The 16641-nt window shown below is 32.9% G+C and overlaps 1 protein-coding gene across 1 annotated transcript; it reads right to left on the reverse strand.

Moving 5' to 3' along the window:
* Positions 1–6338: 6338 nt before the first annotated feature.
* On the reverse strand, positions 6339–8927 carry LOC132598970 (probable indole-3-acetic acid-amido synthetase GH3.1). Its single transcript, XM_060312144.1, has 3 exons — positions 8508–8927; positions 8092–8193; positions 6339–7974 (listed from the first exon to the last, which is right to left on the reverse strand). Exons 1-3 carry the CDS (start codon positions 8825–8827, stop codon positions 6612–6614), a joined length of 1785 nt encoding a protein of 594 aa, XP_060168127.1. The 5' UTR covers positions 8828–8927; the 3' UTR covers positions 6339–6611.
* Between the last annotated feature and the right edge of the window lie 7714 nt (positions 8928–16641).

The following is a 16641-nucleotide window of genomic DNA, read 5'->3' on the forward strand; positions in this document are numbered from 1 at the left end:
TTTTGAGCTTGTTGTTATACCCCGTATATTTTTACGTCGAATTATTTGCAAGAAAATCGATTCAAATTAAAAGCGGAATTATTTTCGGACACGAAATAGAAATCTTTTTTTTTTCAATTTTAATTAAAACATAAATTGTTTATAAATTTTATTTAGTGTAAAAATATTATTGAAAAATGAGGGACTAATTAATTATGATTAAATTATTAAGTAGGGATTAGTGATTAATTAATTTAATTAAGGCACTAGTGGGCCCCATCCGAAAATATATATATATATATATATACATATATAACAACGGGCTGCCACGTGGCACCAAGTAGGCTGCCACGTGGTATTAAATGGTCAAGATTAGTGACCCTAAACGTGTCACAACTCACAATATAGAGGACCATATATGTAAGTTGATTTGTGAATCAACAAATTATTCCATGCCTTTCTTTTTCAATTGAAACTTAGGAAAGAAAAAAAATGTAATTAACAACTTCCATGGCTGCTCGGCCAGCCATGGATGGAGGAAAAAAATATTTTTGTTGCATGTTGTGGTCAAGATTTAGGTGAATCGCAAGTTCAAGGAGGTGATGGCAACATTGGATATTAAGTTGGAGAAGAAGAAATTGCGAAATTGGAGCAATTAAGAGTAGAAATTCCTCAAAGAAAATTAAGGTAAGATTTTATTGTTCTATGGTGTAATTTTGTTAATAGTGTTGTAATGGAGTTATTAAAATTGGATTGGACGAAATTGGAATTAAGAAATGCACGAAATTGATGTTATAGGAAATTGTGGGTTGAAATGGATTTAGAGAAATTGTTGGGTTGTTGGAATTGTTATGGGCTGAATTGTAAGAATTTTATGTTCATATCTCTGTCGTTGGTATTTCTGTGTTAACAGGAGAATAATTGGAAATTCGGGTTAGGCGAATATATAGGGGAAGTGCTGCCCGATTTTCGTTAAAGTCTTTAGATAATAGAAAATCCTAAACGAGAATATATATAAGTTGAAATGTAGGGTCTGTAAGAAACGGGCTATAGATTTGTGAACTAGAAAATATAGTTACTAACGATAACGTTACTCTTATATAAATAGGCTAAAAGAACGACGAGGCGAACGGATTCACGAATAGTCGCTAACAGGTATGTAAAGTTGTCCCTTCTTTCTTTTGGCATGTCTTAGATTTAAGTGATGAATGATATGAGCTTTGGGGTAATCCTATTCATAAGTCTTGAATGTGATTCATGGTTCTTATTCACTTCTTGATGTTAGAACTCTTAAGTGATTGAGCTTCCCTTTTTAGTTTCCTATACGATGGATAATAGTCGATATATATAAGCTCCTATTCTGTTCCGAAGGAAACACCCATAAGGTGCCAGTTGAGTTGTGTATATGGTTTTACTAATGATTTCGAGGAAATTAATTTTATACTAAAGGAAACATAAAGTTTGATTTTCAAAACCACTCCGAAGGGGGTGCGAGATTTTACTATTTCATTTCATTTACGATTTATGTTTACATTCCATAGCATCATCTCTTTGTATGGGTATTTGTGGATTAAGTTGTGTTGACATGGTTGTGATATTAAGCCGGAAGCGGCTGTCCGAAGGGGCCATCATTATTAAGCCGGAAGCGGCTGCCCGAAGGGGCCATCATTATTAAGCCGGAAGCGGCTTCCCGAAGGGCCCATCATTATTAAGCGGGAAGCGGCTGCCCAAAATGGCCATCATTATTAAGCCGGAAGCGGCTGCCCGAAGGAGTCATCACTATTATGCCCGAAGCGGCCGTCCGAAGGGACTATTGTGTTATTATACCGGAAGCGGCCGTCCGAAGGGACTATTGTGTTATTATGCCGGAAGCGGCCGTCCGAAGGGACTATTGTGTTATTAGCCGGAAGTGGCTACGAGTAGGATATTCTATATTTATATTGTGTGTGTTAGAATTTGTGTAAGGGACCACATGCCATGGTTCAAAATGCTGTTCCAGGTTACTCCCGGGTTGCTTTCTAAACTTGCTTATTGTTACGCTTTTACTTGTTCTATGATTCAGTACTGCTTTATATACTCAGTACATATTCCGTACTGATCCCCTTTCTTCCGGGGGGGGGGGGTTGCGTTTCATGCCCGCAGGTACAGATAGTCGGTTTGGTGACCCTTCAGCATAGGACTTCTATTCAGCTGTCTTGGAGAGCTCCGTTGTTCCAGAGTTTAGACTTTTGGTTTAAATCTCATGATATATATTTGTATGTTTATCCAGGGGTACGACGGGGCCCTGTCCTGTCATATTTCGCTACTCGTACTCTTAGAGGTCTGTAAACATATGTGTGGGTTGTGTATGGGTTCTGTTCAGCTGTGTCTAGGCGATGTGCTGTGGTATGATGTTCGTCTATAGTGGCAGCCTCGTCGGCTTGCATACGATGTTGATATGTGATGGCAGCCTTGTCGGCTTGCGTATTATTTCATGATATGACTAGTTGTGACTCCTCAGGAGACAGTGATCTGAAAACATATATATATATATATATATATATATATATATATGACGATGTTACAAACTATGCAGTTTCCTTACAAGTTTCCGTATTGTCGTAGTTTCAGTTTGATGTTATTTGTAACAGGTTGGTATACGGGTGCCTAGTTCGGGCACCAGTCGCGGCCTACGGGGTTGGGTCGTGACACTTGTTCTCCCACTTCAATGACATGGGCAATAATCTCTTCATCAGTGAAAGTTTCAATGATCGAAAGTGTTGCATCAAACTCCACACATGTATTATATATAATATTCTATCATAAATATAGTATATTAAGGCATCAAATAAAAATATTTGGTCAAAATCTATACTACTTATTATTGATAATCATAGATATTCCATTTTTATAAGGGTTGTTAATAATTATATTACCAAAAAAAAAAACAGATAGTTGTTATATGGGAGGTAATTGTACAAAGCGCGTACTGTTATAAAGTTGGCAATTGCTGTTATAGGTAAAATGTTGTTATAGAGAAGTAAAATATAATATAAAAAATCGATTTCAAAAAATCTTAACTGTTATAGAGAGGTGCTGCTATACACGGATGCCGTTATAGAGAGGTCTGACTGTATAATTATTATTTTATTAATTTTTAAATTGTTCGCAAGTTATATGGGATTGCAAACTTGCATTGTTCACCAGTCATGTTATTCAAGAGTGTCATGTCGGCCAATACATGAAGTACAATCTTCATTCTACTAATATTTGGATTTCTCATAAGTTAGATTGTCAAACTTTTCTGGCTCACAAGTCATGTCTAGGGTGAGGCATGAATTTAAGTACAGTTTTTATTTTATATATTTTTAAAGTAGTCACAAGTCATGTTGAATTGGCAAGACGTGTCTGTTTTGTTTAATTGTTCACTAGTCATGTTGATTAACAAGACTTGACATTATCTTCATTTTACCTATCTTGTTAAATTATTCACAAGTCCTACTTTTATTGGCATACCTTCCATGTATTGTTCATTTGCTCTTACATGAATTAAAGCAATATAGGTCCTTATTTAAAGAAAAATATATGCATGTCCATACTGATACACTAATGTTTGATGGACTAAAATTAAAGACCAGCACAAAATAGGGACCAAAGTGCAAATGACCCAACTTGAGAAGTACATTTCCCTGGGCCAGAACCATCATATTACTAATTTGGGTTGGCAATACTTGATTAGCTCACTCTAACAAGGACCGGTCCTTACTCCTGACTGGACTTGGTACTAATCCAGCTAGAATGCCATCCACGATTATCCTTCCGCGCGAGTAGGTCGTTTGGTACGTTAGATAAAATTATCTTAGGATTATAATTTTGGGATTAATTTATCTTATTTTTTTAGACTAATTTATCTCATCTAGGAGATGAAATAAAATAATCTCAGGATTATAGAAATAAGATGGGATATCTCATCTTTAAATTTGGGATGCACTTTATACTTTGTTGGTACAAGGTATAAATTTATTTCAGAATAAATTTATACCTTCTACCAAACATGATACAAAATCTCACAGTTAGTGTTGGATATCCCAACTAATACCGTGTACCAAACGACCCCTAACATATACATTTTATCTGTATCCAAGCTATATACAAATTGACAAGAATCTTACTTGATAGCTAGATTAGGTATTCTTTTCCGGTACGTTTTATCTCATATTAGATGATCTACATTTTTTTTTTTGTATAGAGGAAAACCCGCAGCCACTACCCTTCGGGTGCGCACTGGGTAACAACCTCCCCTCCGCAGAGCAGCCTGCAAGCCCTGGAGGAATAAACCACACTGGGCAAGCCCTGTGCGACAGGCTGGACTGAGAAGGCATTAGGGGGGGATCGAACCCATAACCTCCCTTAGGAAGGCCGCCCCTCAAACCAACTCAGCCACACCCGAAGGTTAGATGATCTACATTAATGTAATAAAATGACAGGGTAGGGTTATTCAAAGTTGTATGGCTCAAAATCTAAATTTCTAGTTCACAATTTCACATTACTCTAAGCATAAAGGATTATTAGTATGTTAGATCTATGAAACCTTACAGCCCAAGTTCTTTTGGACCCAAGTGTAACTATGCTCACGTTAAGGACTCGAACGTAATTACACTACAAGAAAGGTCATACTTGTCTATGTTTGATTGGCTTACTGAATGGTTAAACAAAATTTAAGATTTCTGAAAATTAATGAGTTTCTTATAGCATAGCCACCTTATCAGCAAGGCCCGCACCTTATTTTATGTTTCAACATTAATTGCCGTGAGTTGGCGAACCATTTTAGACACTGGACCAGACTAAACGATTTCTTTTATTATTCCATAATGTAAATTCCCATTGAATTCCGGTCTCAAGTCAATAAGCAGGCTGCAGACAGATGATTTAATTTGGAACTCTTTTTGTTTTCTCGAGTCCATTAAAACTCAATCATTATAGGCAATTAAGACCGAAAAAGAAAACCACTAAAAAAATCGTATCTGAGAAAAAGATTGATGAACTTTCTAATATGAAAAGCAAAACTGATAATAAAAACTAATTAGAGTCCTAAAAGCATGGAAAGAGTATCTAAGGATAATATAAGCGTAATTAAATTAAAGCATGTTACTGGTATAAAAAAAGCGCTCAATAATGCAACCGAAAAATATACTTGAAGTTATCGTGTCACTTCTTCATAGCTAGAGATGGAGGCCTTCACATTCCATGGATGGGGCCATGTTCATCACGCCGATACATATATATATAATAGTCTGAAATAAAGTAGAATATATAATGCTCGTCTTAAATTATATTTATTTCCTTGTTTCACAAGTTCTTCAATTTATTTTATTTCTGTCTGAAATTGAAATATACTCTTATCAATATTTTGACACAGTTCTTCTTGTATACTTCTGTTTAATATTCTTTATCAAGTAATCTTATTTATGATATTCTTCGTTTTACAGAACTCATTTTCTTTAAGTCTAACTCTTCTAAGTTCTAATCTCTTCTATTTGTTAAGAAAATGAATCTTTGATCTAACTCAACCAGCCACAAAACAAGCTCCAAAATTTTCTAAATTCTTATTTAACCGTCCATTCATTTTCTTTATGTTTCATCATTTATTGCTCCGAGTTGGCAAACCATATTATATAGCGGACTAAACTAACTAATTTTTATCCATAATGAAAAGCCAAAACTGAAATTTATTAAAGCCTTAGATTCCTAAAAGCCTGGCAAGAGTATCTAAGGCTAGACAGACTTGAATTATATATCACAAATATGAATAGTGCTCAATAATGCAACTAAAACGAAAGACGAAGTTATGCAGTGACTTGGTTAATAGTGATGGAGACCTTCCACTTTCCGTGGACGGGTCATGTTCATCGTGAACAGATAATATTTTAAAATATGGAGCAAAATAATCTCTCCCATTTTCTTTGTATGGCATTATTATACATCAATAGAGTTTAACTGCTCTGCATTTACAATGTAAAATTCCTTTTGATCATCATGTTAATGTTACGTGCAATAACATGTGTAACAATTTATTAAAAAACACAATCTGGTAACCTGAAAAATAATGTAAATAATTTTATAACGGGTTAAATTACATAGTATTGTAAAAATCTTTACAATATTGTTATTGTATATACTATGTATACCTAAAACATTACTTGTAATATATATATACATCAAGTGTTCAATACTAAAAATGTTGTGATTTATGATTTTCAATAATCTTTAAGCTTATACATTTAATAAAGATGAATAGAACCTCTTACTTCGGAATCATGTATTTCTTTTACGGTTAGAAGAAAAGTTAGGGAAAGAGAGTGAGTTACGTCATAGATGAGTTAAACTTGAAGAAAGGAACAGTTCATTTAACAAGCTTGGGATATTACATTTCAAGGGTTAATTTGAGCCATAACGTACAAACCTAGCTAATTCGGCCGAACGTCCTTAGTCTAGTTACAATCAGGACCCATCTAGCCACAAAAGTAAAGACAAGAAAAAATGAAAAAACAAAAGACACAAAAACAAAAAACAAAAAAAAAAAGTTTAGGGAATCTTCATTGACTCTCCTCCCAGTCAGTACTCATGCATGTGTAATTAATAAACAGTACTCCTCAACGACGTCGTTCAGGTGTCCATTGAGGCAGCGATGGGCTAAAGTGTCTTGACATTACTCTCGAGTCAAGAAGTTCCAAAATAGGTGCAAAATTCACACATCTTGGCACCTTATATTGATTAATAGAAGCACCCCTTGAAATTGCATAATCCATGAGTTCTTCAAATGTCCCATTTTTTACCACCCTAATCTCCAATGGACCAATTGAGTTACAAGCAACTCGGCCTTGTCGATACACTGTGTTTAACGACTCTTCCATGGCCAAACAACATTTGTCCAACACTTCATCACTAGGAGAATTGTTTAAATCCTTCATTAATAACTCCCAATAAATCACGTAATGACCTGGAATCGTCTTTGTGTCTGCATAACTAGTGTACTCCACCACGCTAGTGTTGAATTCCCTTAGTAGTTTCGAAGCATTCTCTACGGCTCTCTGTAACTCAGCCTCGTCGGTTTTATCCGAGTCAATGCTCAACAGGACGTTTTTTCGCCTCACAAAATGGAACTGCGGGGCAGAGTTATGGAACCCGGTGACTCGGAGAATGTCACCAACTCTGTAGCGGTACAACCCTGCATAAGTCGTGATAACAAGTTCATACTCTTTTCCAACTTCAACGTCCACCAGGTCAACGAGATTGGTAGGTGAAGAATTTTTGGTAGGATCATGGGGTAGAAATTCGAAATAACCCATGTTTGGCATGATGGTGTACGAAACTTCCGAGGGCTTACACATGGGATTTAAATTGAGTCCAAAGTAACACTCGGAAGCTGCGTACATAGTACAGGCTTTTGGTAATCCACCACTGTAATAATCCAAAGTAGGAATATACTGAGCCATAGCACCCGTGACAATTACGTCAAGGTACTTAGTCTTAGGCCAAATCCTCGTGATAATTCCTTCCCAATTTTCCTTACAACATTCATCAGCAATAAAATCGGCTAGGTCTGGGTTTGGTCTCATAATTTTACCCATGCGTTCGCAAACGGACGGGTCTGTAATTTGTGGGTTCAGAGTTCCGGTTCGAATATCATGAGCCAGTTGTGACCAGTGGAGCTGTAAGAACCGAATGGCTCGGACTAGGCCCGAGGCAAATACAGCTCCAAGACGAAGGACTTGCTCACGCTCGTAAAGACCGCAAAGCATTTGAGTGTACATGCTTTGAAAAGAGTCAGCACAAAGAATGGCTTCATTTGGGCTTGTGTAAACATTGTAAGGGTCATGTGGTCTGCTTTTGAAATGTTCACTTTTGTAATAACTTGTGAGAACGGGTCTAGCCAATAGTCCACCTGGAGTTTTCGTCTCGGACTTGATAAATAAGAAGTATAGTCCTTTGCCTTTGTCTAATCCAGGCACGTATCTGTCACATAAATGAAGTTTCGTAAGAAATAGGCTTTATGTTTCCCCAATAATACGGATACCAGAAGAGGTAACGAAACTCTATTTAATTTTGCATTTATTATTTCGTAATACTTACAGGTTCATAACAGGCATAAGAAGACTGTAAAGCAGCTGGCGACGATCCAACTCTTCCTTAATTGTAGGCATCAATTTCCTTTCACCAGCTGACGTTCCAGAGCTGTTAACAGAGATAAGAAGAAATATCAATAACTTTAGTTCATAAAGTAAAAGCTTGCTTATAAAAAGAGCTGGTCAGCTAGGTTCTACTTCGTTCCATTTTACGTGCCCGAATTCGTGGTAAAAGAAAGTTAAATTATTTTAAAATCTTTAGTTTTCTTGAATTAATATACAAAATTTAGAAAGTACATATAATTCTGGTAACACTAAAAATATACTTAAAGTAGTAAGAAATAATTTATGACGTAAAGTATTTAATAATGTTGTCACGTAAAATCGTAACAGATAGAATAATATATTCTACTAACTGCTTACCTTGTGAGGAATTCAGAGATGGGATGAGCGGATAAGATAGGAGAACGGTCGCCATTAGCGATCCGTTGGATTTCCGGTTGAAGATCTTCATAAGTTACGACCGGAATTTTGGATTTTAACGCTTCACGGTCACTAGCGCCGTCAAGTTTAAAGCGCTTGAGGTACTCAGTTTGAGAGTTTCGTGTCAATATTTCATCCAAGACTCTTTCTTGGACGGCATCAGCATTTCTAGTCATCTCTTCGATGAATTGAAGTGCTTTTGCATCTTTCTCACATGTAGGAGGACCCAAAGGAGATGACAACACCGAATCAACAGCCATATTTGAGATTTTGAAAAGAGGAAGATTGTGAAAATTGACTGTTGAGAGAAAAGAGGAAGATTGTGAAAATTACTTAAAAGAGTTGTAAGGTGTGCGAATGATGGAGTAAGAGGGTGCTTAAATAGGAAGAGTGGGGGTGACACGTCAGGTGCCATGTCATAGTGGGACCCATTAAGGGCGGCAAGACAAAAAGAAGGTTGGAAGGAAGTCGACTTGGGGCCATGGACAATTTCGTAATATCTAGGTGTATGGTCAAAAGGGGACATGGTGGGACCCAGCACGTCTACATAGCCCTAATTTTGGGGTGCGTGTGGGCCTAACATTAGCCACCTCAGCTGGGGGCATGGTTTTGGACTTGGGTGGTGCATCACCCAACCACGAAGCTAGTTTCTGGTAAAATTGTTGGACCCTGATTGTGATAGCCCACTTAATTTCCGTTGCTACAAGCATGCTACATGACCTCTTAAGTGGTCGTTTGGTTTAAGGTATAAAATGGGTTATGTCGGTATTAATTTTTATACCACGTTTGGTATAAGGTATAGATTTATCCCGGAATTATTTTATATCTTGTACCAAACGTGGTATAAAAATTAGTGCTAGAATAACTCAACTTATACCTTCTTAACCCACTTATACTGGTATTATTTTATACCATCTTTCAGATGGTATAAAATAATACCAACAGATGGTATAAATTAGTCCCGGGATTGTAATCCCGGGACTATTTTGACCTCAAACCAAACGACCACTAAGAGTATTACTTATAATTTATAGTAGTACTAGTATTTAGATAGATTATGAAATTAATATCCTATACAGGAAAACAGCCATTTAAATGCTGTGTTTTTCTGCGTGTATTATGCAAGTATCACACGCAGGAGAAACAAAAGGTGTTGCTCTTTCTTAATACATGGCATGCATCCCAGAAACAAAATGATGCATCGATAATAGTATTTTAAGTTTCTCTAGAAAAAAGTCATTAAAAAAATAGAGCAAAAGAATATTAACACTGTTAGCTGAGAAGAGGATAATTAAGCTAATATTAACACTGTTAGCTGAGAAGAGGATAATTAAGCTAAGTATCAAACTGCATACAGTATAAATATAAATGATAGTACATACACTATACCAAAAGAGGCTTTTAGTGGCAATATATTTTTCTTTTAGCGGCAATAGTTATTGCCACAAAAAGATTTATCAACAATTGGTTAATGTCATTAGATCCAAGGTCGCTAAAGCCTTTAGTGACATTTATTGTTAGGGCCAAAGTTTGGTATTGCCGTTAATAATTGATTTTAGAATATAATTAGCGGTAATTAAGTTATTGCCACAAATTAAGTGTCGCTAAAAGCATATTTTGTTGTAGTGATATTACTAATACTTTTTTGGTCATTAAGTAACTAATATTATTTATCAAACATTTGTACAAAGGATAGTGCCATCACTAGTACTTAAGTTCTAGCAAGAACCATAACTAGTGCCATGAATTACTCTAATTCCTTCGTAAGTGTTATTAGATGCACTTACATATTAATATTTAAATTAATTACATAAATGAAGAGTATATACTCTTATAATTATGGATTTAAGCATTGTAAATAATTTTTATGTATTTTAACTTATTGTAGCATGTATGTACTGCCTGCCTTATTTTTCAAATTACTAATCTCGCTCTAAATATGGACAATTTTCTTGAATTATTTGTTGCACGTTGTTAGTGCATGTATATACAAAATTAAACTCATAATTTATATGGTTACTTTATGTTGTGGGTTGCTAATCCGGCATTATTAATGAGCTTAATTAACAAGTTATAGTCACACTTTATTATATATATATATATATATATATATATATATCCTTTTGTAGAACTATTAATTGTGGATTTGGACTGTGGAGTGTGAGCTAGCTATAGATCCAAGCAAAGTGGTGGAGGAGTAGTATTAGTAGTAAATAATATAATGGAAGAATCACGTGGGTTTGGTAATTTCGTTCGCAGTTCCTGGAACTTATGTTGAGCTTTCTTTGGTGGAATCTCAGGATTATATTGTTGCAAGATCAAAAAAGAAGCTCCTAGGAACATTCAGGCGGCGATTGCACAGTTACATTTATTTTCATTTTAATTAAACTAATGATTAAAACTACTGTTGAGGTAGCAGAGTGGAGCTTATATTAAATTCTGATGGCGTTTTATTCTGATGGCGTTTTAATGCACTAACTCTAAGCTATTCATAATTATTAAAAGCTTTGGTCGAATTCAACTAATTAATAATTATAATAAGGTTAGAGAATAGTAACTGTCAACCTCATTTTAAAGATGGTTCACTTTTCCAGTCCTCTTTTTGGCTTTGTGGGGCTGATGAGTTGTTTTGAATTTGTGTTTTGTCATCTTGAGATAAGATCAATAATGACAGAAACGGATGGTTCAGAAAATCGTTTTCTTTTTTTGTTGAAAATGGGATTGCGCTCCTTTCCATTTTCACTCTTTTTATTTTCTTCAAGTTTCTAGTTAGACGAGAGATGCATGTCATAGTTAAGAATTAAAGATTAGAATTTAATTACCCAAAGTAAAATCTTAATCATGGTTAGAATAACAAATATTTCCTTTGTTTGGCAATTTCACAACACAATTCTAGCTAAAACATCATCTCATCCATAAATATATTTAAGGTTTTCTCACTTTTCCTACTTTATTACGATTTTTTTTAACTGGTTTTGTTTTTATTTTTATACATGTACTAAACTACCAGTTTTATATTTTCCCATTAATTCCTCTTTACATTCCTATCAAACATGAGAGAAATAGACATCATTAACTCAGGGGGAACAGTAAGACCAAATTGAATCAACAAGTTTTTTAAAATAAAAAATAATATTTGTAAATTTTCAATTAAAAAGAATTTGTAAGATGTTAATTTTCTTTATTTTTGCTATAACTGATAGTTATGGAAATCTTTTAGCAACAAAATAGCTATAAAAATGAATAGAATAAGATTGTTCGTCGAATTAGACGATCGTAAGTGTTGTCATGTTTTAAATGTCCAATGGAACAAATGTAATTATAAAAGAGTAATAACACAATTTGACAAAATATAGATATTTATGATATGTGTAACTAAAAAAAAAAGGAACACGCAATAGAATAGGAAAGGTGGGAAATTAAATATATTTTTGAATGAGATAATGTTTTAGCTAGAATTGTGGAATTGTCAAAAAATTTAGAGTAAATAAAGGAAATAGTTATCATCTTAACCATGATTAAGATTTTGCTTTTAGACAATTAAATTCTAACCTTTAATTCTTAACTATGACATGTGTCTCTCATCTAAGTAGGAACTTCGGAAAAATGGAGAGAGTGGAAATGGAGAGGAGCCTCATCTTTATTTTGTCAAAAAATGATACTCCTATAAGAAATACTTTATACTAGTATATCATATCAAATGATACTCCGACAAGAAATACAATATATACTACTATTGTTTAGGATATATAGAGGGATAATAGTACATTTTTGACTTGAGCTTGAAACTTGTCTTTTAGATACAATGAATATGGTGCTTATGAATTCTGAAGAAATTAAAAACATACATTGCAAAAAGAGAAAGAATATATTCTGCCTTATCCTCTTAAGTTAATGTGTTATTAGAACAAATTTCTGGCTTTAAAGTATTCTTTCGCAAATAGTATGTAATCTCAAATTATTTTTATAAGAGAAAATTAATCTTTCTTAAACGAAAATATTTTCATGATTCTATTATTTTTTGTTGATTCATTTAACATCCTATATATAATATTGACAACAAACTCAAATTAAATATGAGCGGAATAATACAAGAGCAAAATGATGATAATGTAAAAATTTAGGTGATGCAACTTGTTTCCTCATGCTCTTAGTTTTCTTACTTTTGTTTCTACGTAAGACTTGTTGACTCTTATGGTTAATAAAGTTAACATTTTTTATGTCTTTCAAATAAAATTTTAAAAATTAAGGAAAAATACAAAAAATAATAATAAATTTAAAACAAATGAAAACAACAACAATTAAACGTATCCCATCAGTGATAGGACCAAACACTCTAGTTCCTAGTGCTTTTCTTTTGCTTATATATTCTCTTCCTTTTATTTATTTCCTCCTTTATTATATTTCTATCATTTTTTGCTTCTAGTTCAATTCCAGCAACACAATTGCCCTAATTTTGTCCCTAAAATCACAAATTAAAAAACCAAAACCTATAAATATCAGTTATTTAGAGAGAGAGAGACACGAGGGAGGTCACCTAAACTCTAAACTCTTTTGAGTTTACTATCCGGGAAGTTAAATATTTTTTGATTGCATATAATGAGGTTGCTGGATCTTGATTGGTTGGAGACAGTGTAAATAGTATAATGAAGCTACAATCAATCAAGCATCGTTGCAATTAGCAGATCGACAACCAACAATATAATAACAATGATACACCATTAAAGGATATACAAAAATAAACTAGCACGCCTAAGTCGTTACGGATAGCTATGGCCTAATAAATCATTCACTGCCAAACCTGTCCTACTCCAAAAGGAACGACACAAACATATTCTTATAGCCTCAAATGTTCTGTGGTTTTCTCCCATCACCGGCACCCTCTTCTCTAACACTGCCATTTCCTTCTTCATCACCCAACATTCTTTTTCTCCACAATTTGTTGAGCGAATAAAGACTCAGTTGCAATAGTGCTACCTTCAAAGTCTAGGTGATTATTTGGCATGAATTTAAATCAATGGACCAATTTATAATATGATTAATTAGAGGGAAGGGGGAGTATAATCAGAATTTACAGAGACTTTAAAGTACTTTAAAACTGAAAATTTATGTAAAGATGTTAAATAGGAAAACTGAATTTAACCACAGGCCATTATTGGGCGAATTCAAAGACTGTAACCGAATGTTTTATTCTCGGGCCATTATAATGTGCATTCAATGATTGTAAAGGAATGTTCATATTTAAATAATAAGAAAGGCCAAAAAAGATTTTAAAGTGAGGAAAAAATATTTTTTTTTTTTAAAAAGGAGAAAAAGATAAATAGAAAGGGAGTCAATATAAAGGTGTCACATCACTTTATTTATGCCTAGTTTTATATTATATATAAATTTAATTTATACGCCGTCGTCTTAAATAAGAGAAAATACACTGGATGTCTTTTTCCTAATAGGTTCAGATCTCATTTAAGAATAGCTAAGAATCTAAGTTCAGCACCAAGTTTTGCGAGAGTAGGCTTTTGGTATCATTAGAAGAGTCATTGGCTTAGTTTTTCCTTCGACACCTTTTTTTTTTCATTGACGGCCTGTCTGTTACGGTGACTTTCACAGCATTATGTACCACTTTGTAGTAAGTAACTTATTTATTATTACAAATATTCAAATTACTAATTAATTATGATAGATATATACATGTTATTATATCATAATGACTACATAAATATTTTTTGCATGATCAGTTCTAGAACACTTTTTTTATAGTTCATAGAACTAGTATGCTCAAAATAGTATGCTTTTTTTTTTTTATATCAAAATGGGTATTTCGTTGGATAACCAACGAAATACCCACACAACACTGTTCCGGTGCCGAAGTAATTAGTTGCATTTCGCTACACATGTAGCGAAATGTAACAATTTTTTTTATTATTATTATTTTTGCATTTCATGAATTAGTCAACGAAATAGGCTTTTTTTTTGCATTTCGTGAATTAATGACGAAATATTTCTTCTTCTTTTTTTATTTCGTTCATCTAAAAACGAAATTGGAAAAAAAAAAAAAAATATATATATATATATATATATATATATATATATATATATATTTTGCATTTCGTTGGTAGATCAACGAAATAGGATAATTTTTTTTTTTTGTATTTCGTTGATATACCAACGAAATAGGAAATTATAATTTTTTATTTTTTTTTGCATTTCGTGTATTAAAAAACGAAATAGGATAAAAAAAAAATATTTCGTTCATATTAAAACGAAATTGGAAAATATATATATATATATATATATTATTGTTTTTTTGCATTTCGTTGGTATATCAACGAAATAGTAATTTTTTTTTTGTATTTCGTTTATTAAAAAACGAAATATGAATTTTTTTTTTATTTCGTTCATATAAAAACGAAATTGGAAAATATATATATATATATATATATATATATATATATATATATATATATATATATATATATATATTTCGTTGATACATGAACGAAATAGGATAATTTTTTTTTTTGTATTTCTTTTATATAAAAACGAAATAGGAAAATATATATATATATATTTTTTTTGTATTTCGTTTATATAAAAACGAAATAGGAATTTTTTTTTTTTTTTTTTTTTGCATTTCGTTTATATTCCAACGAAATAGGATTTTTTTTTATTTCGTTCATATACCCTTTTTTCTGCTTCCCACTTTTACCCTATATTATTTTACCTTATCCTCTCCATTCTCTATTCTCCATTTTTCCTTCTCCATTCTCCATTCTCCATTCTTCCATCTCCATTTTCCGTTCTTCCTCTACCTCCATTCTTTCTCTTCTTCCGTTCTTCATTCTTTTCTTCTTTTTCTACTAATCCTATCACAAGGATTCCTCTTGCTCCATAATCTTATTCAAATTGAGGTAATTTATTAATTTTATAAGTTTTTACATATATTTTTTGATTTAGTCATTATAAATTAGTTCACATTTATTTTTTTGATTTATTTATATCTTATACTTAGTGTAGTAGACTATAATAAAGAAAACAAAAGTTACAAGTTTAATTAATCAATAGTTGGTAATTTCAGTCGTTGCTTCAATTAAAAAAAGCTTTTAAAAAATGTTAGTAGAGTTTATTGGTCGACGAACTACAATTAAAATACTAAAAAAAAACGTTGAAGCTACTGATTAAAAAGGTATAAATTTATATTATAAAATGTTCTTTTAGTTAGTCATTTTCATAGAACAAAAGTTAAAAAAAAGACGAAGAAATTGTGAGGAAAGTAAGATTGTTAAATATAACAAAAAGATATTTGTATCATTTGTTGGGTCATTTTCTATGTTCAAATTGTGACTAGTCGTTGGAGATTATTTTCTGTTGATAAGAATGAAGAATTTTTAATTTTCAAATTAAAAGTATAAGATCAAGAAACTGTGAGGAAGTTGGAGTTGTTTTTTAAGCTAATAGACAAAAATAGCATGTCCTTTTTTTTTTTAATACCAAAATGGTATTTCGTTGGATAACTGACGAAATACTATTCCGATCCATTAAAAAAAATAATAACTGTCCTTGCATCCCCTCTCCAGTCATATGCTTTGTTTTAAATAGAAAAGAAGTAGTTATATGTAAGATGAATACTACTATGGCAATTAATTATGAGCTTAACTAAAAGTTTAATTACATTTCATTGACCACATAGGGAACTGCAATTATTTTTTGACAGTTGTACTCTTATTATTTATTTTTTCTTTTCTCACGTGATAATATATCTTATAGTTTGACCTTTGTTGACTTTCCTATTGAATATATAGTAAGCAATTGTGTAATGTGTTATCCATTATTCTATCAACAGTGGCTTGGTGTTGCAATGTAATAGATATGGATCGCCCCAAAGTCACTGTACATCCAGGTCCAGAAAACTATGATTTATTAATACTCCAGCATGAGCATTGATCCCAGGCTGTGTGGGATGGAAAATTGATTGGAAAGAACGCGTGTTTAAATATACGTCGTGCGGATCATGAATTCTGGAATCACGTGAGGCAATACCCTTTACATAATCTCATCCTTAATTACTTTGAGAGGT

This window comes from Lycium barbarum, chromosome 6 (assembly GCF_019175385.1).
Source record: "Lycium barbarum isolate Lr01 chromosome 6, ASM1917538v2, whole genome shotgun sequence".
Lineage (NCBI taxonomy): Eukaryota > Viridiplantae > Streptophyta > Magnoliopsida > Solanales > Solanaceae > Lycium > Lycium barbarum.